Here is a 24,554-nt window from a genome sequence, read left to right as displayed (position 1 = left end):
AGCATTTACTCACGAAAGCACTGTATTCAGTTTAGTCAGTGATTCCTCTGCATTTAGATTTTGGAAGACAGTTAGTTACTTAGTTCAGGAACAGAATTCTAAAACCTGTAAGGAAAGCTTTCATTTCTTCTTTTAGATCACCACAGGTGTTTCCAAAAGTGCCAAGACTACCGTGCAGACTAATTTAGTGTAAAAAATGACTCGGCAAGAGAGAAAAAAAAAAGAGAGAGGATATGGGGGGTCTATTCAGCCCCTCAGTCTATGTCAAGTCTCTGTAACCATTTGTCAGGAAGCATGAATGCTTGCCTTCATCTTCTCCCTTTTTTTTCTTCTTTAGGCCAACCACATTTCAGCTTTAAGCTGATTTTGCTTCTCTTCTTTGTGGGCCAGGAGTAGTCTGTTCTTCCGTGGGCCAATAGCCTTTAAGTTTAGGAGTGACATCACCGCCAGATTATGCTCTTGCCAAGTGTCATGAAAGAAACTCTCCCCGTTGTTCCCCAATGAAAAGAAAAGAGGCAAACAGCCTCTGGGAAACCCTGACACTCCTCTTTGCCTCCCATGGGAACACAGAAGAGAAATATTTCAGTTGACAATGCACTGATCGTAATCAGGCACCGTTCCAGGACCGGACCACGGTTCACTCTGGGACTGCTTTAAATTTTAGGCCAGTTTTGTTGCATAATAGCTAGTTATGTTTAGTGCGATAGAGTGATTCAAACTAATGTGTCTTCAATTGGTGTCAGTTTCACATTTTCAGTCATGGAGAGATGTCTGTGTAAACTAAGCTCAAACATCATTTCATGACTGAAAATCAACAGCTGTATTATAGTCGTATTGTTTTTCTTTCAGTATTAATTCCCAATTTCTGCCTAAAATCAATGCTATATGAAAATATTGGTAACACTTTAGAATAGGTAACACTTGTTAACTGTTAACTATGACATTTCTCTCAATAAATTCTTTATTTGCTTATTAATAGTAAGTAGTTGTTAGGTTTAGGTATTGGGTAAGATTAGGGATGTAGAATAAGGCATTAATATTTTCCTAATTAGCATTAATACCTGGCTAATATTACAGTAATATGGATGCTAATAAGTAACTAATAGGTGTTACCTATTCTAAAGTGTTATCAAAATGTTTTAAAACAATTAATAATTCAATATATACACACACTACAATATATATGTAAACTTCTGTTAAAAAATATCTAACATGCAATAAGGGTAATTTAGAGTAGGCTCAGTTAGGAATAGTCTCTGTTGGCACGAGTTTTTTGGGATGCTTGAATAGCATTCTGGCAGAAACCTTGAACAGCACAAAGCAAGGGTCTGCATACCAATGCAGTTAACACTCAGCACTATGGCAACTTTTTGTAGTATTGTAAGAGTGATAGATTAAATAAATAAAAAAAAGTCCATAATCTTTCTTTATTTCTAATCTTTGGTATTTAGATGTATTTGTTTAATTTTACATTGAATTAATTTAAATGTAGTTTTTGACAAAACTTTCTAGTAATATTGTTAAAGATAGTTTTATATGAACACACTTTTAGAATGTTATTCGATTAATTTATCTAACAAAACATGTTAACTTGCTTTTTCACAAAAATTACACCAGAAATGTTACACGAGAGCATATTGCGGTAATGCCACCTACTGGTGACAGTGGATGTTGACATAATGCCTGAGTGATATTGAATAATGATATATTTCTTCAAAAAGACCTGACCAAAGAAAAAAAAAAAAATAATAATAAAAATATTGGGAAAAAAAAGTAATAAAAGAGCCCTCAAACAACTGTGATTATTGCAAACATTTTTTATTCTAAAACTCAAATCAGACCTTCTAGTCTGTATTACAGTTACAATAGCATGTACAGTTGCATACAGCCTTTTTTTTTTCGACAGGAGACCATATTGCTGATTCTGTTGAGAGCTTTATTAATATGATTTCAGTTTATGGCTATAAATATAAATTGTAAAGAAAATGTTTTCAACATCTGACCACAAACCATGAAAAAAAAAAAAAAAAAAAAAAAAAAAAAAAAATACCTTACAGATATTTTATAAGATATTATATTAGATATTATATATATGGTCTGGTTTAGATACACACACACACACACACACACAAACATGCAAACATCATGCAAAACTATTATTTTTGAGGACAATTTTTCAAATATGAACTGTATATGAATATGAATTAGATTTAAAATAACAATACATATCTCAAAGAACTATATGAGCTATTGAAAATTGCTGTTATTCATTGCTTCACAGTTTGCATGAGAACACACCAACAAGCTCAATGGTTACAGTAATTGTGTTGTTGTTGTTGTTGTTTTAAGACCAAAAAAGACTTATTTCTGTTACAAGTGAGCATTGATACAATATGCATTTGTACAGTTGACTTTACATCCTCTTATTCCAAGACATACCCTGATCCGGATATCTACATTTCTTAAAATGTCCAGGTTTTGGCTTTTGCCCTCTAGAGTCCTTAGACGTTATGTGTACATGTATTTGCATTACTTTCACTGTTCTCTCTAGATCCCACCTTCTTGTAGTCCACAGTCGGTCGATTAAGCACAATGCCTGCACACTGGTAAAACTATTTTACAGTCATTACTTTCAGCTAGTCCAAAAAGATAGTCAAAACCCAGACATTTTAGGCAATTTAGAAATCCTGGCCAGGATTAAGTAAGTAAGTTACTTAACATTAGAGGTAAAAAGCTCTTTGTACAGACATGAGTTTATGCTCTATGGAGCCACCTGAACTCTGAAAAGAAATGTCTCCAGCGCGGCCCACTGGCACATTCGTTTAATAGTGTGTCTCACTAGTAGTACACACCATTAAACACTCAATATCATTAAATCAAGTAATGGAGTAATGAGCCAGGGAGCCACCAGGGGCAGTGTTGAAAAAACAATATGGTTGCATGCAATCCATTTCATCTGGCACACAATTTCATCCCATAATGAATATATATATATATATATATATATATATATATTCTGGATGAGTATAATATCCAATAGACATTTTTTGTTACACAATTCAGAATGCCATTTAATTGGCTCTTCTCTATTAGGAAGGTCTATCCATGTCATATTGCAAAAACACATCCACATTTTTACAAACATTAAATAAACTCTTAATGTTATGCAGAGAAAAGTAGTGTTTGCAATGTGATATACTAGAACAACGTAGTTGCCTTGATGTTTACTGCTTTTTCCTGGATTAAGCACAACAGTTTATCTTAATTTTGTTATGCAATATCCAGTGTGTTCATTTATAGAGAGCACTGAACAAAACATATTTGTTTCGTCTGTGAAGTATAGATTTCTAAAACGTTTGGCAAGTTTTATTAGATAAAGTGTATGGAAAACTAAAAAAGAGAGAGGAATAAAACAAAACAAAGCAAATAAAATAAAAATAAGAAATAAATAAAATGAAGTATACATTCAGAGGAACTGAGCTTACTGTCCAAAGCCCTTGTTTCTCAGTGCAGTTGTTACTTCTGTAAACAGTTTAGTAAACGCTATCACTAAGAAAGGATATATGAAATAGTTTACATAATTCTTGCTCCATTTTATCCTCCCTTCCAGTTGTACAAACAGTGAACAACTTTCAAACCGCATTCTGACAGAAAACACAGTGGAATGCTTAGAATTAGCACCCCATCAAAATGAGGTCACATATATATATATATATATATATATATATATACATATATATATATACATATATATATATATATAAAAGACTATATAACCTAACAATCCTGAACCCCACTGGATGTTCAGAAAGGAAGTTAGTTCTTTCATTACTTCCTGTCAGTGTTGTCTAGACAAACTACACTCACATTCCTTCTTGGACATATATATTGATCATAAATATATAGTAGTCATTCTGAAAAAAATCCAAGATGGATAGCCTTAAGATAATATAATAAACAGTGCAATATAGGCAAACTCTGTTGTTAAAAATGACAAAGAATCTGAAAAGGTTTTTCAAAGTAACTTCAATCTCTTTCACATTTCTTGGTCATTGCAGGTGTAATGCTGTAAGCAATCTGGGAAGCGCTCCACTGCATCAAAGCAGCAGATTCCTCAGCGTTCAGAGGTCCGTCTTCACTGGCTTTGCCATGATGTTTAATATGGACTCACCCCAGCGGTGGTGAAAAGGGGATGAAAGGATACTGAGTATCATCCTCATCCACAAAGAAACACTGGAAGTAGGGAACGTCCTCTGTAGGGGAAAAGACATTAGAGATCATTAGAGACATTAGAGGTCAGATCAAGATTCATCATGATATAAATCCCACATTGGACAAAAACTCACCCTCCCCCATCGCTGGAATATCTTTGGAGACATGAGGTTCTTCTTAAAAAAAAAGGGAAATACATATTTCTTTAATCAAATCTTAATCAAATTATTTTACAGTACACTATGAGAAAACTGAAATGACAACTAAACCATTAAAAACATTTTAGTTGAAATAAAAGAAACCAGGTGTAATCAAATTTAAAAAACTGCATTCATTTTCATTTCAAGATAAAACCCGAAAATAACTAAAACTGAAATACATATTTATAAATATACGTTTTATTTCAGTGTTCATATATTTTATATACATATACATATACATATACATATACATATAAATATACATATACACATGCATACACATACACACACACACACACACACATAAATATCTTACCTTTTACTTCCTTGCCCACAACAGCCTCCTTCTCAGCTGGCTCGACTACTGATAACAGAACATTCACAAAACATCAGTTTACATGTTATGTATTTAGTGTATGTTCCCCACAATCAGAATAAATGGGATGCACTTAATACCTAAACAGTTTTCACAAATTTATAACTATTACATTTATAAGAATAAAATCAAATAAGTAAATTTTACCTTTTTGTTTGACTTGCTCAGGTTCTAAAACCAAAACAAATAGCTGTAGCTGTATTAAAAGAATCTTAAAAACATCCTGAAGCACGCTCATGCTTTTGTTTTTACCGTGAAGGGCTGGCAAATAGATTCCTGTTAGTTATGTGCTGGATTGCTCTGATTTTCTCACTCATATAGTGTGATTAATATTTTTAATATTTCTTCTTAAGGCATATCAGATTACAGATCATGTCTACACATGCATTTTTAGCAAGTGCTATCTGTAGATGAAAAGATTTCTATACTATTATGAGTCAACTATTATATACTAGTCAGACATCATATGATCAACCATAATGTCAAGCCTGTTGATGAATATACAAAATAATCAGTATTCTTGGAATAAACAAATATAGAACTTTTGCTGAAATGAAGAATGATATTAAAAGTCTTTGTTAGTAAATCAGCCATAGTACCTTTCTGTAAAGGTTCCTTTACTTGTTTGACCTTCTCATGTGTGATTTCTAGCATCAGGAGAGATGTTTTTAGTCACTGATACAACAACAAGAACAATTTATCTTTTTACTTAGCACTCGCTTAGAAAACTAGAAGAAAATGATTTCAATTGTTGACGGTAGATATATCTTACTTTTCTTTTTGGGCTCTGGTCTGATCTTAGCTTTTGGAGCCTCTTTATCTGGAACAGAAAAGTGAATCATTTCTTGGACATAATGGATATAAATAATTTGTTTTGATAACCTTTATTGTAAATAATAGTTCAAAGTGATTTACAAAGAAATAAAAATAAAACTAATATTAAAAAATCTGATTTAGGTTTTTATGGTCTTACTGTAATTGCCCATAAAAATAACAGAATTAATAAAATCACTTAAAGAATTTCTGTCAATTAACAGATGGATATTTGTATAATAAAGCTATTACATAGCTTTCCGATATACCTTTCTTTGCAGGTGCTGGTTTAGTGATGTTTTTCAGTGCATCACGTTCTGTGTTATAAAGAAGACAAAGAGAGCTGGATATAATTTACATTCATCTTTTACTGTATATATGCAAAGTAGAGAGCTAATAAAAGACAATATGGGTAATACATAAAAATAAATTATACACAAGCAGAAGAGGCATTCTGACTGAAAGTGCATCGTGTAGAATATTCTAACATTGCACTTAAGAAGTTCGATTTCATTAATAAATGGTCTCTAGCAAATTCCAAAAAAAAAAAAAAAAGAAGAAAACTTCCTGAAAATAATAGGTTATATATGAGAATTACCTGCTTTAATATGTGCTGTAACGTTCATCAGAGCATCATGGTCTAGAAAAGAAAAGATTTCACTCACTCGCATGTGAACACTACAGTGGAAATTACAATTTTACAGTCTGGTTCCTGTTTTTTTTTTTGATGTTCGTTATGTCTGTAATTCATAACCCGCTTGTGTAATTGCGAAGTTTTAATACCTTTTTTTGCTGTTTTGAACTTTTCCTTGGAGACTGCTGGTTTTGCTTTTACACCAACAGTCTTTGGATCTAAGACACAAGCAGCATGTGGTTTAACGTAAAGCAAACATTTATTTGTACAAATAATTTCTGCTAATTTTCAGCCTGGTAATGTCAAAATCCACCATTTTTCTTATACGGTCAATATACCTTTGATTGTTCTGTTGTCCATTCGTAAAAGTGTAATTTGATTTTGAGTGGACTCCAGATCACTCTTCATTTCACCTATGTCCTTCCTCAGTGAATCCAGAACAGACAGTTTTTGGTTGATAGAGTTCAGGAGCTCCGAGTCCAAACCAATAAGACCAACATCATCTGTGTATTCAGAAGTGTAAAAGACCATTCAGACTCTTATCAAATGCACAGATGTTACATGAGATTCAATCACAAAAACATAAGCTTTAATTATTCATCAGCACCATAAAAAAAAACAACAACAACTATTTTTAGTACATTTTATAAAATACTTTTTTGGAGCTGGTTCTAATCAATTTTCTTTAGCGAATAATGAAAATAATATTTCATATGATATTATTTATTTAAAAATAGAAGCAAATAAACGTATAACTTCCTTCACAGATACTGGTTTAGCTTCATCTTTGATGACTACATCTTCTGAATTAGTTACGATGGAAGAAATGTATAACATTTAAACATTTAAAACACACAGATAAGGAAAACTGTTCATTTAACATTATTAAATAGTTTATTAATATACCTTAAACATCATTCTACCAGATATTGAATGGCATTAATATCACAAAAAGTACCTTTCTTTGTTGCTGGCTTTGGCTTTTCTTTACTCATTATGGGTTCTGTAAAACATGGCAGCAGAACTTTACAATAGCAAATGACAAATAGCAAATTTTGTGTTACATGAATTTTGAATTAAAATATCAACCATGTGAGTACCCTTTTCTTCAAGGACTGGTTTTGCCTTTTCCTTTGGACCTTCAAATGAAAAGGGGCAAAACATAACAGGATTTGTTTCTGAGAAAATCCTGAAATGCTTACAGTATTCAGATACCTATTCAAATGTGCAAATGTTAAAAGATAAAATTGATTACGCTCCATATATAAATACCTTTCTTTTTAGGTTCTGGCATATGTCCAGGTTCCTTTTCTTTATGAAGTTCATGCTCTATAAAAAAGCAATTTCAAGTGATGAATGATCATACATTAGAAAACAACATCATTCCAGGATGATTTTATTCACATCAATACCTTTCTCTACAGAGGTTGGTTTAACTTTCTCCTTAATGACTTTGGCCTCTGCATTTATGAAAATTTAAGAATGTTTAGAGAAAGCAGACATTTTCTTAATTTGGCCAAAGGATGATGTTAATTTGATAGAGTAAATCAAACCTTTCTTTCCAGGAGTTGGTTTAGCTTTTTCTTTAATGACTTCAGTCTCTAAAATCATGATAATATAAAATATTTCAATCATAACCATTCTTTTAAAACTGGCCAAAATATTAAAATCATTTTTGACATTGTCTTTCAAGAATAAATGACAGTATACCTTTCTTTGGTGCTGGCTTTGGCTTTTCTTTGTTTATCTTAGGTGCTGCAAAATATGGGGCTGATGCAAATCAGGCTGATTTTTCAGTCATTATATAGCAAAAAAAAAACAACAACAACAACAGCATATGCAGGGTGATTTCACTGTCATCCATACCTTTCTTTACAGGAGCCAGTTTAACTTTCTTCTTGATGATTTCAGCTTCTGAAATAAGCATAATTAGTCGAATAAGGAAAACTTTTGAGTAAATTTGAGCTTGATCTTTAACTTGACAGCAAACATCAGGCTGCAATAATTAACTAATTCTTTTCTTTTAAGGAGCTGGTTTAGGTTTGCTCCTTGATGACATCAGCCTTTAAATTGTTGATAATATTTACATTTTTAGCATGATCTTAAATTTTCTTTGGTTATTTTTTGTTATATTATAAAGTAAATCGAACCTTTCTTCTCAGGAGCAGGTTTATGTTTCTCCTTGATGACTTCGGATTCTAAAATGGTGATAATGTAAAATATTTAAAGCGTTAGCATTATCTTAAAACTGGCAAAGATAGAAAGTTAAACAAATAGTTTTTCAGAAAAAAAAACATATTCAGAAAAGACAAAAAGCATAGCCTATAAGAGAGTTCTAAATTAATGCACTCCTCAAAACTGGCCAAATAGTTTACAATAAAAGCACAAATTATTGGCTTTTAAAAAAAAATAACCTTATAACTTGGTTTTGGTTCAGGTGCAGTTTGTTTAGAAACTTCAGGCTCTATAATGCAGTATTTTTTTATGTGATAATTTTTAGCACTATACAGTTGTGTAACAGCAACACTGATTTTACAAACACACATACCTTTCTTCACAGGAGCTGATTTAACCTTTTCCTTGATGACTCTAGCCTCTAAAAAAAGAAAAGTGTAGAAAGATTTAGTGGGGACTTAAAAAAATCGTATTAAAATTCATGTTAACTGAATAAACACAATAAATCAAACCTTTCGTCTTAGGAGCTGGTTTTACTTTCTGTTTGATGACTTGATGAAAAAATAAAATAAAAAGGAAAGCATTAGTATTGTCTTGGCCAGACTAGAGGTTTTGACATTAATCTTACAGATGAACTCAGACACCTTTCTTTGGTGCTGGCTTTGGTTTTTCTTTGGTTATTTCAGGTGCTGGAAAACAAAATCAGTAAAGAACAGTCACAACTGAGTTCTTACATTTGCAAATGTGTAAACTGGTCAGTGATACCGTGTCACAAATTAAATAAAAATCCATTGTAACCTCAACTGTAAGGTAAATGATGACAAGTTGTTAAGGAAAACTTTTAAATGTATGAGATTTTGTCTAATCATGTATTCATTGTTGTAAATATTGATAAAGCATATACTGTATCTTATTACCTTTTTTTGGAGGTGCTGGTTTCTTTTTGATAACTTCAGGCTCTATAAAATAAATGGATAATTCACTTTCTATAATCTTAACTTTAAGAGCTTCTGAAATGGTTGGATAAAGATAACTGACGGTAAATGTAAATTCAGTAAATGTTTTTAAAGGTTCAAGAACTAACCTTTTTTGGGTTTTAGTACCTGTGCCTGTTTTTTAGCAACTTCATGCTCTGTAAAATGTAATAAATGATCATTATAAAGTGGAACAACAACAGCATATTCATCATGATTTCATTGATATTCATACTTTTCTTTACAGGAGCCAGTTTAACTTTCTTCTTGATTACTTCAGGCTCTGAAAAGGCAATTGTGTGAAAATATTTAGAGATTAAGGTTTTCTTTAACAATGTTTAAATTTCCTTGGCTTATTTTTTAATTGGTATTTAACACAGAATGAAAGTCCACATCAAGCTACAATAATAGTAGCTCAAACCTTTCTTCTTAGGAGCTGGTTTAACACCTTTGATGACTTTAGCCTCTGTAATGATAAAAACCAGAAACAAAATGGCTTTTAAGCAAATTTGTTCTTTATTTTGTTCAAGAGAAATGTTCATTTGACTCTTAATTTTGCTTAACAACAATACCTTTCTTTGCAGGAGCTGGTTTGGTTTCCACCTTGATGACTTTAGCCTCTAAAATGTCAATGATAAGTAAATATTTTGATACTGTATATTCTTTTCTTTAACATCATTTTTTAAATATGTTTGTAGAATATGTGATTTCTGCTGGATGACTTCAGTCTCTTACATTGTGATGATGAAAACAAAGCAAGCAAAAAACACTATCACTGTATTAAAACCTGATTGGAGAAAACATTAGCTTGTATTATTGTTCTAACAAATAATGTTATATACCTTTCTTTGGTGCCCTCAGTTTTCCTTTGGTTATCTCAGGTTCTGTAAAACATGTAATTTATGAAACATAAAAAAGCTTGGAATATGACACACATTAGTCTTGCCTGATAGTCAATTTTGCAAACATTTCAAACAAACATTGCATATACAGCGTCCTAATGTGATACCTTTCTTTGCAGGTTCTGCTTTAGCTTTCTCTTTGGTAACTTCGGGTTATACAAACATAATGATATTTCAGTTTTAAAACAGTTCAGCAAAGACACGTCTTTACAGCAGCTTCAGGCTCTGAAGCTATGCTTGGAAATTTTTATTTGAATTTTTGCATTGGCCTTAAAAACTGGTAAATATTTGTACTTTTCTTTGGTGCAGCTTTTGGTTTTGCTTTTTTAACTGCAACAGCAGTTTCTGCAAAACATTCAGATATCATTTCATGTGATTATGTTTGCTTGAATATCTAATTGTTATAAAGGGAATATACCATAATCACAGACTTATCCATACCTTTCTTCACAGCGACAGGTTTATGCTTGTCTTTGGCAACTTCTGCCTCTGAAATATATAATATTATACAGAATGCATTTCTACACACAAACACACAGAAAGAAAAAAAAATGCACAAAACACTTAACCACTTCAAAAACATGATAAACTATGCAGACAATTAACCTTTTTTGGAACTTTTGGCTTTTGCTTTCCCTTTTGAAACTGCAGGTTCTGTGAAAGAATGGAAAATTAACAGCATATTCAGTGTTATGTTATGTTTCATGTTCAATATGTGCTCATGTTAAGAAAAAACTAATTAAAGATCACTTCTTTGACTTAATATCAACAGATAAAATTGTAATTTGTTACTGGACAGAAATAAACACTTGTTAAGAAGTATTAATACCTTTCTTTACATCAACATTTATTTCTAAATTAAATATCACACAGTTGTATTTTGTGCCATTTTCACATTTGAAAATTATTACTTTTCTTTGGAGGTTTCTACTTTTCTTTAATAATAATTTCAGGCTCTAAAAATCAAACTGCTGGGTAAAATATTTAGTGTTAATGTACGTGCTTAAGTAATGTAAAATATTCCGAAAATTTCCAATAACAATCAAACTGTACCTTTCTTAACTGGGGCTGGTTTCACTTTATCCTTAGTAGCTTCAGTATCTGAAATGACCATAAATGCATGCATTAGAAAGTGAAGTAATATTCAAAACCTATCATTTTATAGGTATTGATATCCTACCTATAGATTATCATTTTGACTATAAATATAAAATATATATACCAAATATAAAGTTTTTTTTTTTTTTTACCTTTCTTTGAAGGCACTGGTTTGACTTTCTCTTTTGCAACTGCAGGCTCTGCAATTCAAGGAAAAGTAGATGTAAGAGTGGACCAATGCACTCATCCATTAATTTTTTTTAACAGTGGCGGTTGTTGGCTTTTCTTCTGAAGGATGATGGAAGTATATATTTAATAAATTATATATGAGACTGACAAAAATTCATCAAGGACAAATATTTCCATATTACCTTTCTGGCTCTGAAAATGAGTCAGCAGGCTCAGCTAATGTCATGCATAAAAATGACTTTTAATGAATTGCTGTTACTTAAAGTGTATCCAACCTTTTTTCAAAAGGGCCGGTTTAATTTTGTCCTTGGGTGCTAAAGCCTCTGAATAAATGAGAAAAGAGAAAAGTGTTTCAACTTGCTGATTTCTACTTTTTGTTGAAATAATTATTTAAAACTGTGAAAATATTTTATAAAAGAAAATATTTTTTAATTAAATACATAATTTAGTGTTCAAACCTTGATATATTTCTTATACTGTATACATTTATATATATATATATATATATATATATATATATATATATATATATATATATATATATATATATATATATATATATATATATATATATATATATATATATATATATACGGTATGATATATGAGTGTCACAGCTATCTATATACTGTATGTAAGAGCAAGGCTGTAAAACTATTTCAAACAACACATAATACCATAAAAGACATATTATTAATATGACTTTAATAGCAGGAGTATACTTTTCTTCACAGGAACAGGTCTTTGTTTCTCTTCAGCTGCTAAAAGGCATACATATATTAAGTTCTTGTTTTCTTTCAAATTAAATGTTAGCTAAAACAGTATATAAAACCATATCATAGATAGACATAAGAGCAAGAATTCAATGCATGAAAATGAAAATTTCTGCAATTTTATAGTTCAGGTTTTGGAATGTCAAAAGAGCTTGTTTTGCCTTCTCTTTTACCTTTCTTTGAGGGTTTCAGCTTGGCCTTCTCTTTAGAAACCTTAGGCTCTGTAGTTTCATCAACATCATGTTGTTTGTTTATGACACATAGAAAAAACCCTGCATTTAGTTTAAAATGACATTTATTGTCTGTGAAATGTCATACCTTTCTTTCCAGGAGCAAGTTTTGGTTTTTCAACAGCAACTGCAGATTCTAAGTGAAAATAAAATTATTATATATAATCAAATATACATCAAGCAGTTTTTTACATAAAAAACAAAGCAAACAAAAACACACATTTATGTACTTTCAATGCATATTTTGTAAAAAAAAAAAAAAAAAAAAAAAAAAATTCAAAGCACAGGGGTTACCATCTTAATAAATATAATAACTCTTTTTTCTTTAACAGTTTTGTTTTTGCAACTTCAGGTTGCAGCACTGCATGGCATGCATTAAATCATACAATAAAACTGATTTCAAGAAAATACTTAATGAAAAAAATACCTTTCTTCATAGGTTTAGCTTTTAAAATTCAACGTATTACAATGATTGAAACTTTAAATATGCATTGCGATACCTTTCTTTGAACGAGCTGGTTTAGCCTTTTCTTTTGTAACTCGAGGCTCTGCAAGAAAAATTAAGACAATATAAAAGTCTTTACAGTCCCTTTTGTTATAAAAAGTTATCTAATGCCAAACTTAGTGTACATAATGTACTTAAATTATGAATTTGCTTCATCATGTGTACAAAACACAATACCTTTCTTAGATTGTGCTGGTTTGGTCTCTTTTTTGGCCATTTTAAGTTCTGAAAAATAAGCAAATTTCCAATAAAATATATAGTGTTTCAATTTAAAACTGTACATTAACCCTGTGTAATGAGGAAGCAAAGCTTTATTTATCTATCTTACTGGTGTTAATACATCATATACTGAATGTACCAGATTTCTTCTTTTTTATAGGGGCTTCCTGGTCCACTTTAGTCACCTTGACCTTTTTCTCAGTTGTTTTCTTGGTGTCCTTTTCTAGAAAACATTTAATATTCATAGTACAAGTAATTAAAATTAGATACATTAAGTAGATAAGGTCAGTATGGTTTACCTGCTGGTTCTCGAGTCTCGTCCTCTTTGGATTTTTCTTTTCTTTTAGCCTTTTCTATCTTCTTTTCCTTCTTGACTTTTTCTACTGTTATATTTATTTGTTGAAGTGTTATCTCTTCCTCTTTACCTTCAGCCTCCTTTTCCCTCATATCTGAAAAGATACAGTGTCACAGTTCGATCCTTTTTCTCTTAAATTGCCGTTTTCATTCTGCACAAGCACTTCATTTTAAGGTGCAAGCACTAAAGAAAATAAATCATTCACCTTGAATGATTTTGTAAATCTCTTCTCTAGCTTTTTTCTCTTTGGCTTCTTTCACTTGTTCAAGAACTGAAATCATGAGTAAATGTTAAATGAGAGTTACATGTTTTAACATCCATTTGTTTAATGAACATTAAGAATTAGTGCATGAATTAACGCACTATTAGCTTGTTATGAATTTATCATGAATAGTACTTGTAAAGCAGCAACGTGGTGGTCAGCCATGTCATTGCATTAGATGGCAAAATGAAATTAGTAATGGATCAATGAAATCATTCATTCTCTTAATGGAATTATTCAGTTAAGCAACATCAACAGCTTTGCATTGCATCTTAATTTAGCCTATATATTTAAAGAAAAAACACTTGACAAAAGATGCTAAAAGTCTTACATTGAGCAATGTCTAATTGATTACTAACATCAACTATATCTCTCTAGTTGTATTTAAAACTTGCACAGCAACGGAGTCCTTTAGAGAATCCTCCAGCTGTTTTCGCTCCTCTTTTAAGCATCTTTCCAGAAGCAGAAGGGAAGAAGCAACAGTGATTGAAGCGATCTTCGTCCATCAATTTGTTCTTCTTTTCCGGTCCAAATTGTAAGAGACGAGTGGTAACACACTGTTCTTCAGAACTGATGAAATATCATTGTGATGTATATATATATATAACTATATTGATTGATAGCTCACAACTATGTAAAGTTTTATAAACAAAATAACTGACATTTCAGATGTCATGGCCACCAAATTAGCTCATTTATACTTGGCCCACAGAAATAGTTTAGCTACCGTGTTGTAAACCATAGAATTCAAACAAGAATTTGAACATTGTTTGGCCAATCAAATCATTGGTTATTGTTTATATATATATATATATAGTTGCTGCTAATAATACATTGCAAATCAAATGAAATATTATGTAATATATTTATAACAACAATGAATAAATTACTTATTCTATCAGGTGCAATTAAGAGGGCAATATGCCAATTTAGAGGTGATTTAGCTATGTTAAGATCAACTTTTATTAAATTATTAATTTAAATAAAATAATAAAGTTTTAATTTAATTACTAATTTTCCCATGGTAAGTGAATTCTACTTCATTATTAAGGTCACCTATTTACATTTCGACTGAACTATCTCTTTTCCCTATTTGTGAAGCATATAACATTTTTCTATACCTCTGTCAAGACTCTTCATGAAGATCCTTGTGTGCTTCTTGGTCGTCTGTGCCAATGGAATGGCTCTTTGATGTTTTTCTCCTGCTCAGGCCTGTATTTATGGCATCTCTCTTCCTGTCATTATTATTGTTATTTTCATCATCTCTGTTTGTGAGGTCATGCTGGACAGGAGAAAGGACCAGCTCCTCTTCCTCATCATGTTCATCTTCACCAGCAGTTGTTCCCAAGATAGTTCGATCTTTAGTCTCCACCTCAACCTAGAGATGTTCCGATACCCTTTTTCTCTTCCCGATACCGATTCCGATACCTGGGCTCAGGGTATCGGCCGATACCGAGTACTGATCCGATACCTGGGTGTGTATCTGTATATACAGCTGTATATACTACTAGCCCTGTGTAAATTGCTAGAATTCTTTTTATGGTGTGCTTCAGACAGATCCCTCAATAAAACATGAACAAATACATGGTGAACTACTGTATTTATTACAGTATTTTTATTATCTAACATGAATTTGACAGTATTATTTATTTTCATATGCAAAAAAGAACTTCAAATGCAGCCAAAAATCTAACACCGCAAACTAAAAAAGGTATTTAAGTTTTACAATATAACTGTATAAAAAAACTGCAACAAATAAGTCTAGGAATATAAAAAAAGATCTATTAATCAGATAATCTCTTTACAACAAAACAAGTAAAAAACAAGCAACCATCTAGGCATAATTATTATTATTATAGAGACGTATTATTATTACTGTAGGCTACAACAGTAGCTTTATATATTGTCAATTTACTCATGTAAACCAAACATTTATTTTAATGGGCTGCCATGAAGATCTTTGAGTGTCTGTGTTTATGATATGACAGTATTCTCAAATGAAACGGTAAATTCTCATGAAGTGACGGTTTATGCGTTCGTGTCCTCATGACACACAGCAGAGACTACAAAACAGCGAGCTCTCGCGCATCTGTGCCAGTCACCCACAGAGATGTAGATTTTGCGGGAGTAATATTTAAATAGTATTTTGCAGTTTAATATTCACAGACACTAGTATATATTCGGCTACTGTCTGGAGCCCTGCGCTTTGACTTACACGGAAGCGACTGAACGCAGCTGCCGGTACTGAATATACTTGAGAGTCTGTAACTACCGGTACTACAGAGACATACTGCTAACCACTGATCTATAATATAGAAGCGGCTTCACTGTCTTTTGGCAGTTTAGAATGTGATGAGTGATCCAGTCATATATAGATCAGGGCTGCTAACGCGTTTTCATTTCTTCTTCGCTGCTCTAAACAGGGGTTGCTTGTGGCAACACAGCACAACTTCCTGTGTTTTCAATGCATTTTGAGCAGCGAAGAAGAACCTTGCAGCAGTTAGGCAAAGCTTGCGGTCATAACTAGGTATTTTTTAAGAAAATGGTATCGGATCGGTATATGGGTTCATGTACTCGCCGATGCCGATGCCAGAATTTGTTGTGGTATCGGAGATATTTCCGATACTAGTATCGGAATCGGAACAACTCTACCTCAACCTCATCTTCATTCACCCTTTTCTCCAGGTTCTTTGTGCCCTTTTCAGCATCAGCAATTGCCACATCTTCCTTCTCCTCCTCATCTCCTCAGAAAATATAGATGACAATCATCCCAGTATGCAGTCATGCAGAGCCTTTTCATGCAACATCAGCCATTGCCACATCTTCTTCTTCTCTCCAGGGCCTTTCATGCACCATATTACATAACCTGTAACACTGTTTTCTACATTTTCTAATTACCAAATGGATCGAAACAGGTTGAGACACAACATAACTGTGCATAAATATGAATGGATATGGGACGACAATGAGGCAGAAAACGATATAATTTTAATCAATTCGAGATCTTACATTACATATGTTTGAGGTTTGAGTAGTGTTAGTTTTGTGTTAATGTAAAGCTTTTTAAGTAAAATAAAGAATGTGCATTACTAACCTTTTTCCATAGGTGGCAGAAATTCTCCTGGAAAAGATTTAGGAATATTGTTAAATGAACATATTTATATTATGAGTTATTAAAGCTGCGGTAGGTAACTTTTGACGCTCTAGCGGTTCATAAACAGAATTGCTTGCGTCTTGCGGAAGAACATCGTAGCCGGAACTACTTCTCTCTGTTTATGTCTATGAAGAATCACAAAGGTACTGGGTTACTCCGCCGCTTTATCCCCGAAACAATCTAAAATAGTCCGAATATAAACACTTATTATAGGTGCACCCTAGTGATTCAGGACAAGCCAAAAACATGGTTTGGAAAATGGATTCATGGTGTACTCGCTTATTATATACATTTTTCTACATTTTGAACACAAACAAAGTTACGGACCGCAGCTCTGATTGGTTGTTTTTTACCGGGAGCGATGTATTTCTGCAAATGGCAATAGGACCACTGGGAGGAGCCAGAGGAGCTTGATTTTTTCACAGATTATCTGTCTCATATTCTACTGTCAGGACATAATGACAGGTTTAATAAATATGTAAAAAATATTTTTTTACAAAAGTTCCCTACAGCACCTTTAAGTAGAGAGTGAATGAATATTGACACAAACCTTTTCGTCTTATAACTTGCGGTGTGTCACCTGAAACAGAGAATGGCAGGGATAATTAAAAGGATAATTGTATTTTAATATACAAGCATACATTTGTGATATACTTTATATGATGAATACCTTTGTCTTCCATGTTGAAGAGATAGGCCATGAATATATCTCTCCTGTCAGCAAACTCCTCAACAGTGTCTGTGACAACTTTCATGGGATCAAAGCTAATGTCAGGAATACCCCCTGAGAAAAAATGAAATAATATTATGCAACCGAACACTCTTTTACAAATCAAATATTGAATACAAATTAAAGCTGCAGTTGGTAACTTTTGACGCTCTAGCGGTTAATAAACAGAACTGCTTGCGTCTTGCGGAAGAACATCGTAGCCGGAACTACTTCTCTCTGTTTATGTCTATGAAGAATCACAAAGGTACTGGGTTACTCCGCCGCGGTACCCCCGAAGCAATCTAAAATAGTCCGAATATAAACACTTATTATAGGTGCACCCTAGTGATTCAGGACAAGCTAAAAACATGGTTTGGAAAATGGATTCTTATTATATACATTTTTCTACATTTTGAACACAAACAAAGTTACGGACCGCAGCTCTGATTGGTTGTTTCTTGCCGGGAGCAGATGCATTTCTGCAAACGGCAATAGGACCACTGGGAGGAGCCAGAGGAGCTTGATTTTTTTCACAGATTATCTGTCTCATATTCTACTGTCAGGACATAATGACAGGTTTAATAAATATGTAAAAAATATATATTTTTACAAAAGTTACCTACTGCAGCTCTAAACACAATGTTTCAAGCTGAAAAATGAACAATACCTTCATCCACTGCAATCAGACTGGTTAGGTAATTAGAGACAGTGGTCTTTATGTCTGTGGCCTCCTCTACAACAATTGCAGCCAGTCCTTCAGGATCCGTGCTCATTTTGGGAAACCAAGCTGAAATATTGATGAAGTGCATCTTATTTTGACCTCTTTTGCAGTGCAACTTATAACATTCAACATGTCAGAAAAAAAAAAAGAATCACTGAGAAGGTTTTCCCATTATATTCAATGTATCTATACACTTTTTCTAATTAGCATATTCAAGTTTGTTTGGGGCAACATGCAATGAAAAAAGAAGTGTAATAATGGGAGTAATAATTGGCAAGATTTTCATAATAATATTAAATATTTCATAGGAATATTGTTATATAATTTCTTTCCCAATTCACCAGTTGTTTATTTTTAAGTCTTGGTGTACTCTAGAGTGGACATCAAATCAATATCCTGTTTCGTAACAGAAAAGTCATTTTTTGATTTGAAACCCCACAACATCTTTCTGAGAATTTGATTCATGACATACAATTTGAAAATGGTTAGATTTAAATTATCATTACAAAATATAATCATAATAAATATAATTGTTCCCTTAAAGTTGTTCAATTTGATCACTAAATTAATGTCAGCCATTTTTAAATACCAAGGAGATGGAGTGGTCATGATGAAATTACCAATCTCTGAAAAGCCTTAAATGTGTTCTGTACTGGACATCCAACTGTTACATGTGATATCATAGACATTCAGCGTTATCCTAACGATATCACTGAATGTCTAAAATAATGTAAGAAATCTATACCTTCAATGTACCCAAATATGGCTGAAGAAATGGTCTTGATCCTGCTTAAAATTTGCAGAACTGCTTCAGTGGCAATGTCCCCTGGATAAATGATTGCTACATCCAAGATGTCTATGTAGCATGGAAAGCATAAAACAGAAATCAGTGAGTCTGACATGAGCAGCTGAAATAATTTTTCATCGATATGCTCAAATATGAGAAAAATTATTTCTGTATGCAAAGGAATCATTGGCAATTTCAAATGTAGACTGAAATGTGTTCATCAGCAGAGCACATGATGAGTCTCTGATTGCATGTCAGCTCTCAGAACAACAACGGCCAAATATTTCAGATATTTGCAGGTACCGTACCTTCAAATAAGCGGAATAAGTAGCCCACTGGGAATCTAATCCATTCAGTAACTTCATCCAATACAGTGCCACCAAGTTTCACTGTTTCAGTGATGCCTGTAATCCCGTTTAAAAATAAATACATAAAAAAATTCTGACCAATTGCTTATTTGGGGAATCATTCACATATATATATATAAAATATTATGCATTCATAAAATTATTAGAAAAAATTTCAGTACCTTCAATGCCCCCAAACATGGCTGAAATGTATTGTATAATGGTCTTGATCCCACTTAAAATTTGCACAGCAACTTCTGTGATCATGTCCACTGGAGTAATCGCTATAGCCAATATGTCTGTAAAATAGAAAGCATTAAACAGAAATTAGAGCAAATTTGACTAATAAATTCTTTTTACCAAGTTCTTGAATTATTGCCCATAAACATGTCTCTGATTGCATGTCAACTTCCAAAACAGCCAAATATTTCAGCATGATCAGAAAATCAGGTACCTTCAAACAAGTGGAAAAAGTAGCTCACTGGAGTTCTGATCCATTCTGTAGCTTCATCCAATACAGTGCCAGCATATTTGACTGTTTCAGTGACTCCTGAATCTCCTGTATGGAAAAACAACATAATATAAAGCAAGTCAAAACTAAATTGTGTTTTAAACTGCATATGAATTATGTTTAAATGCTCCAAATGATTATATATACATACCATCGGCACTAAATTTTCCTGACAGATAAGACACAGAAGAGTCGGCTGCTAAACTAATAGCGTCCCTCGGATTAAATATTATTTCAGTGGCATACTCTGTTTCCAAATAAAAAAGTCAGAAACAATTGCATAAGTCATGGAATTCATCAACAAAATATAATACTTCTTAAAGGATTGGCTTAACTTTAGTCAAAAATGAACATTCTGTCATTGAAGTTATTCAGCTCATGTTTTGCATGCAATGAACTTTGCATTCAAAAAAACACACAAAAGCATCATAAAAGTATATAAAAGTGGTCCATATTAGTCCTGCGCTATATACCAACCCACAAGAATGATTTATGTGAGAAAAACATCAAAATCAAACTCTTTATTTAGCTACTGACTTCCACCTCCCGGCATGTTCATGTGAGGAACAAGTGACAGCCGATTCATGAATAAATCATTCTGGTTGAATCTATTGAGCGAATCGAATCCATCAACTTAATGACTAGCAAACGGACTTGGCCCACATGTGGCCTCAAGCTGGCACTGCTGCCTCCTGTCGGCAATGGCTATTTTAACGAACGGTCCGTGCATCCGGGGCGGTTTTTAATATTTGGCATGTTTGTGTGATGCACATCCCTGTGTGTAATAAGCAAAGTCAATGCGCACTGTGGACCCGCCCAGAGGCACATTTTCTACCAAAGCGCTCTTTAAATAAAAAAAATATATATTGCGCTTTAGACTTTAGACCAGGTTTGAGTTGGTCTATGGCGCAGTCTATTTTCAGCTCCTTAAAATAGCAATGCACCTGAATACACCTCTTATTTTTAGACCAGCACGCCCATGCACGCAAATGGGTGCAAATGTATTTGCTAATTAAACGATGTGGAAAATGCCAACAGCGCCGGACTGAAACTAGCAAACACACTTGCGCTGCGCCTTGCATCACATTGCGCCGGGTGGATGATAAGTGTGAATAATTACGTGTTTTTTTTGTTTGTTTTTTGTCTTTTTTTTTTTTTACACAAAGCTATTGTATGGCTTAAGAATGCCAAGTTATTCGTTTGGACCATTTGTGTGATGCTTTTGCAACCTTTTTTGAGGACTGAAAGTTTCTGTCATTGTAATTGCACTGAAAGCAATGAATTAATTTTCACATAATTTTTTGCTAATTACTTTCAACTACTAAAATGAGCTATTTTTGTGTTATGAAAGCATACCGATAGCATCATAAAGCATGTCGTTCATATGGTTTATCCTTTTTTCAATGCCTTCAATGGCCTTGCTCACTGCTAGCACTGGATCAGAGCCAAAATCCTGGATGCCTACATGAAAACCGTTCAGAGTGAACCCAACAAACATACAAACAACAGCACAAAAGTAAATAAAATAGGTACTGTGAAAATTAATTAGGCCTATTTAAAACTTACTTGCAATCTGATTGTCACTGATAAAATCAAACATGATAACACCTGCTATTGACCAAGAAATCAGAAGTGTGATGATGACCACCCATTGTGCCGGACGATTCATGATTCGTAAAATTCCATGGCTCTGGGCAGTAAGTGAGTCTGAGTGTGCTGTCCCAGCAGTGGGAGGGATGGACTTCACTACGGGACCTGGAGACATTTATACATAGATGGTCTATAGCAAACCTTTCTCTTAAATGTCACAGAAAATGGAAAATACATTCACGCTGAAATATATTGCTCTTTTTTATTGTGTGAATATTTTCTAAATACTTTCCATATTTTTCTACATTGTTTTTTAAATTTCTAAATACAGTAAATACAGCACCATAACAACCTAATATTTGTTGCAGCTGTTCTCTAAGAGCAAGATGCATGACTGACTTCACCCTTGCAAGAATAAACTTGTGTTAAATCTTGTGTTATTTTCTCCCTGCTGCTTGAGTTTATTGACATCATGAACATCAGAAATATTTTACTTGTCATTCCAAAAAGGTATCATGTTTTCTAGATTCACCAATTTATAATTTTGGGGACTGTATTTTATAATGTTTTTGGAAGAAGTTTCTTTTGCTCACCAATTATGCATTTATTTGATCAAAATTACAGTAAAACAGTAATATTGTAAAATATTATTCTAATTTTAAACAACTGTTTTATAACTTAATATATTCACATGTTGGCAAAGCTGAATTTTCATTATCCATTATTCCAGTCCTCAATGTCACATGATCCTTCAGAAATTATATATCGTCATCATATATCAATAATATGTTGATTTGTGCTCAAATAACATTTCTTCTTATTAACTATATTGAAAACAGTGCTGTAATATTTTTATGGAAATGAATATGAATATTTTAATGATGGACTTCTTAATATAGAAAACATGATCTTATTTCAGCATATTACTTGTTTCAGCAGATCAAAATCTGTTTTTGACAAAAACATGATCAACTGAGCTGTTATTTCATTCATGGTACCACAACTATGGTGAACTTTTATTTTCCAGACATTATTATAAAATATCATAATATCTATTTATTTATTTTTTATCCTTAATTATTTCAAATGTCAAACGCAGGAGATCATGAGTAAAAAACCTGCAGTACCTTTAGTAGCCGGAGCCATGGTGGTACTAGCCGAGTGTCCTTTTATTTTGCTTGTGTAATCTTATTTGGACTGTTTCACCCGGTTGATGTTAATTCCCACTCAAGAAAAAGAAGTTCTTTGCTGTCTCCATCCAATCCACAGATGAGTCCTCACAATCTTGTGAGAAAAGCAGGATTAGGTTTTTCAAAGTGCCGGCTTTGGGATCATGGCTGGGGGAGAATGGGGTGTTAGGCCAGGGCTGTAAACATGGGAGTTCAGGCTTTTGCAGTGCTGGTAATTTATTCCATGTTATTGGTTCCTCACATGGGCGTGAGACAGGGGAGAAATGCTGGGGTGCTTCAAAGTAATCTTAGCCACTGCAAGCCTGGTTTATTCTTAGACAGTGTAGTGTTTACCAGTTGCACTCTTGCCTTTTTAGATGATAGGGGGTGTGATCTTACTGTAAGCGAAAGAAAAGAAGACAGTTGCATGTTCACAGACTCAAATGTCTTTGGGTTTTGATGTTTCAGATCATATCGTTAATTGAATGTATGTACCATCAGTGATATTGCATTATATTATGTAATATCACATCACCACAGTAATCATGCTTTTCAAAATAAAGTGTTTTGATGATTTCAATTAATTTAATAATTTGCATTAGGGTCTATTACACAATTTGAAGTTAATCATGCTTTTAATTAGCACTTTTTATCTCAAATCGAACTGCATATGGCTTCCCTGGGGATTTTATAGAACAGATCTGAAATATATAATCATGGATCCTATATTTAACTTAGGGAGGAGTGATGTGAGATGTGGACTTTAGTGTGGTTGGATCAAGATGTTTTGGCTGGAATGCATTGGCCCTCCACTGGACATGCAGGGAATTACAAAACTGCACTACTGGAATAAAAATATAGCGGAGGGTGAGCACAGACCTTGCTGGCTGCATGCAAATTGTTTGATTGATTAAAATGTTACAAAAATACTGCCATTCCAAAATGTTGGGATCAGTAATTTATTTTTATTTTTAAATAATTGTATATTTTTATTCAGCAAGGAGGCATTAATTTGATCGTGAATGACAATAAAGACTTTTACAGTTTAAAGAAATTAAATATTTAAAATATCAAATTAATATGTAAAATAAAAAATTTAATGAATTATATAAAATATTAAATTATTTTTAATATGCAAAGATTTAAAAATATTTATTTAAATATAATGCAAAAAAAAAAAGTATCAGCGTGTCCACTTAAATATGAAGCTGCTGAACTGTTTTCAACATTGATAATAAGAAGAAATCTTTTTGAGCACCAAATCAGCATATAAGAATGATTTATGAAGGATCATGTGATACTGAAGACTGGAGTAATGATACTGAAAATTCAGCTTTGCCATCACATGAAATCATTTACATTTTAATATATATAATAATATTGCACAATATTGCTGCTTTACTGTTGTTGTTGTTGTCATTGTTGTTGTTTTTTAAATAAATGCAGCCTTAATTAGTGAGCTTAAAAGACTAATAAAAAAAATATACATTACAAAATATTACCAATCCCAAACTTTTGAATGGCCATTGCATTAAATAATTCCATAAAAATTGCCACTAATGTTTTAGAGGCCGAAAGCATCCTTTTTTTTTTTACCTTGAAGAACCTGCAAAATGATCTTAACACAAAAGATACTCAATTATAATTAG

The 24,554-nt window shown here is 32.7% G+C and overlaps 1 protein-coding gene across 16 annotated transcripts; it reads right to left on the bottom strand.

Moving 5' to 3' along the window:
• Positions 1–1,802: 1,802 nt before the first annotated feature.
• Positions 1,803–23,191, bottom strand: LOC128031351 (triadin-like). 16 transcript variants are annotated; one of them, XM_052619547.1, is made up of 54 exons: positions 22,864–23,191; positions 21,713–21,901; positions 21,503–21,607; positions 20,298–20,393; positions 20,090–20,194; positions 19,818–19,934; positions 19,597–19,692; positions 19,247–19,357; positions 18,448–18,567; positions 17,742–17,855; positions 17,622–17,651; positions 17,012–17,038; positions 13,861–13,926; positions 13,600–13,749; positions 13,440–13,523; positions 13,259–13,306; positions 13,077–13,124; positions 12,665–12,712; positions 12,520–12,567; positions 12,296–12,334; positions 11,849–11,896; positions 11,537–11,584; positions 11,340–11,387; positions 10,893–10,940; positions 10,728–10,775; positions 10,581–10,631; positions 10,394–10,432; positions 10,227–10,268; positions 9,957–10,004; positions 9,806–9,850; positions 9,620–9,667; positions 9,495–9,542; positions 9,328–9,369; positions 9,055–9,099; positions 8,923–8,961; positions 8,784–8,831; positions 8,386–8,433; positions 8,102–8,149; positions 7,946–8,005; positions 7,789–7,836; positions 7,648–7,695; positions 7,508–7,564; positions 7,336–7,374; positions 7,194–7,238; positions 6,574–6,738; positions 6,385–6,453; positions 6,200–6,241; positions 5,871–5,918; positions 5,561–5,608; positions 5,388–5,435; positions 4,936–4,959; positions 4,729–4,776; positions 4,347–4,388; positions 1,803–4,253 (listed from the first exon to the last, which is right to left on the bottom strand). In XM_052619547.1, the coding sequence occupies exons 1-54, from the start codon at positions 22,880–22,882 to the stop codon at positions 4,168–4,170; spliced, it is 3,408 nt and encodes a 1,135-aa protein (XP_052475507.1). In that variant the 5' UTR covers positions 22,883–23,191; the 3' UTR covers positions 1,803–4,167. The 16 variants fall into 16 exon arrangements, with proteins under 16 accessions (XP_052475507.1, XP_052475509.1, XP_052475512.1 ...); XM_052619549.1 differs by having other exon boundaries at positions 4,347–4,385; XM_052619552.1 differs by having other exon boundaries at positions 7,946–7,990.
• Between the last annotated feature and the right edge of the window lie 1,363 nt (positions 23,192–24,554).

Source organism: Carassius gibelio, chromosome A17, assembly GCF_023724105.1.
Source record: "Carassius gibelio isolate Cgi1373 ecotype wild population from Czech Republic chromosome A17, carGib1.2-hapl.c, whole genome shotgun sequence".
In the NCBI taxonomy this organism is placed as follows: Eukaryota; Metazoa; Chordata; class Actinopteri; order Cypriniformes; family Cyprinidae; genus Carassius; species Carassius gibelio.
Note: the sequence above shows the minus strand (reverse complement) of the source record. Positions and strands in the feature narration are given on the sequence as shown.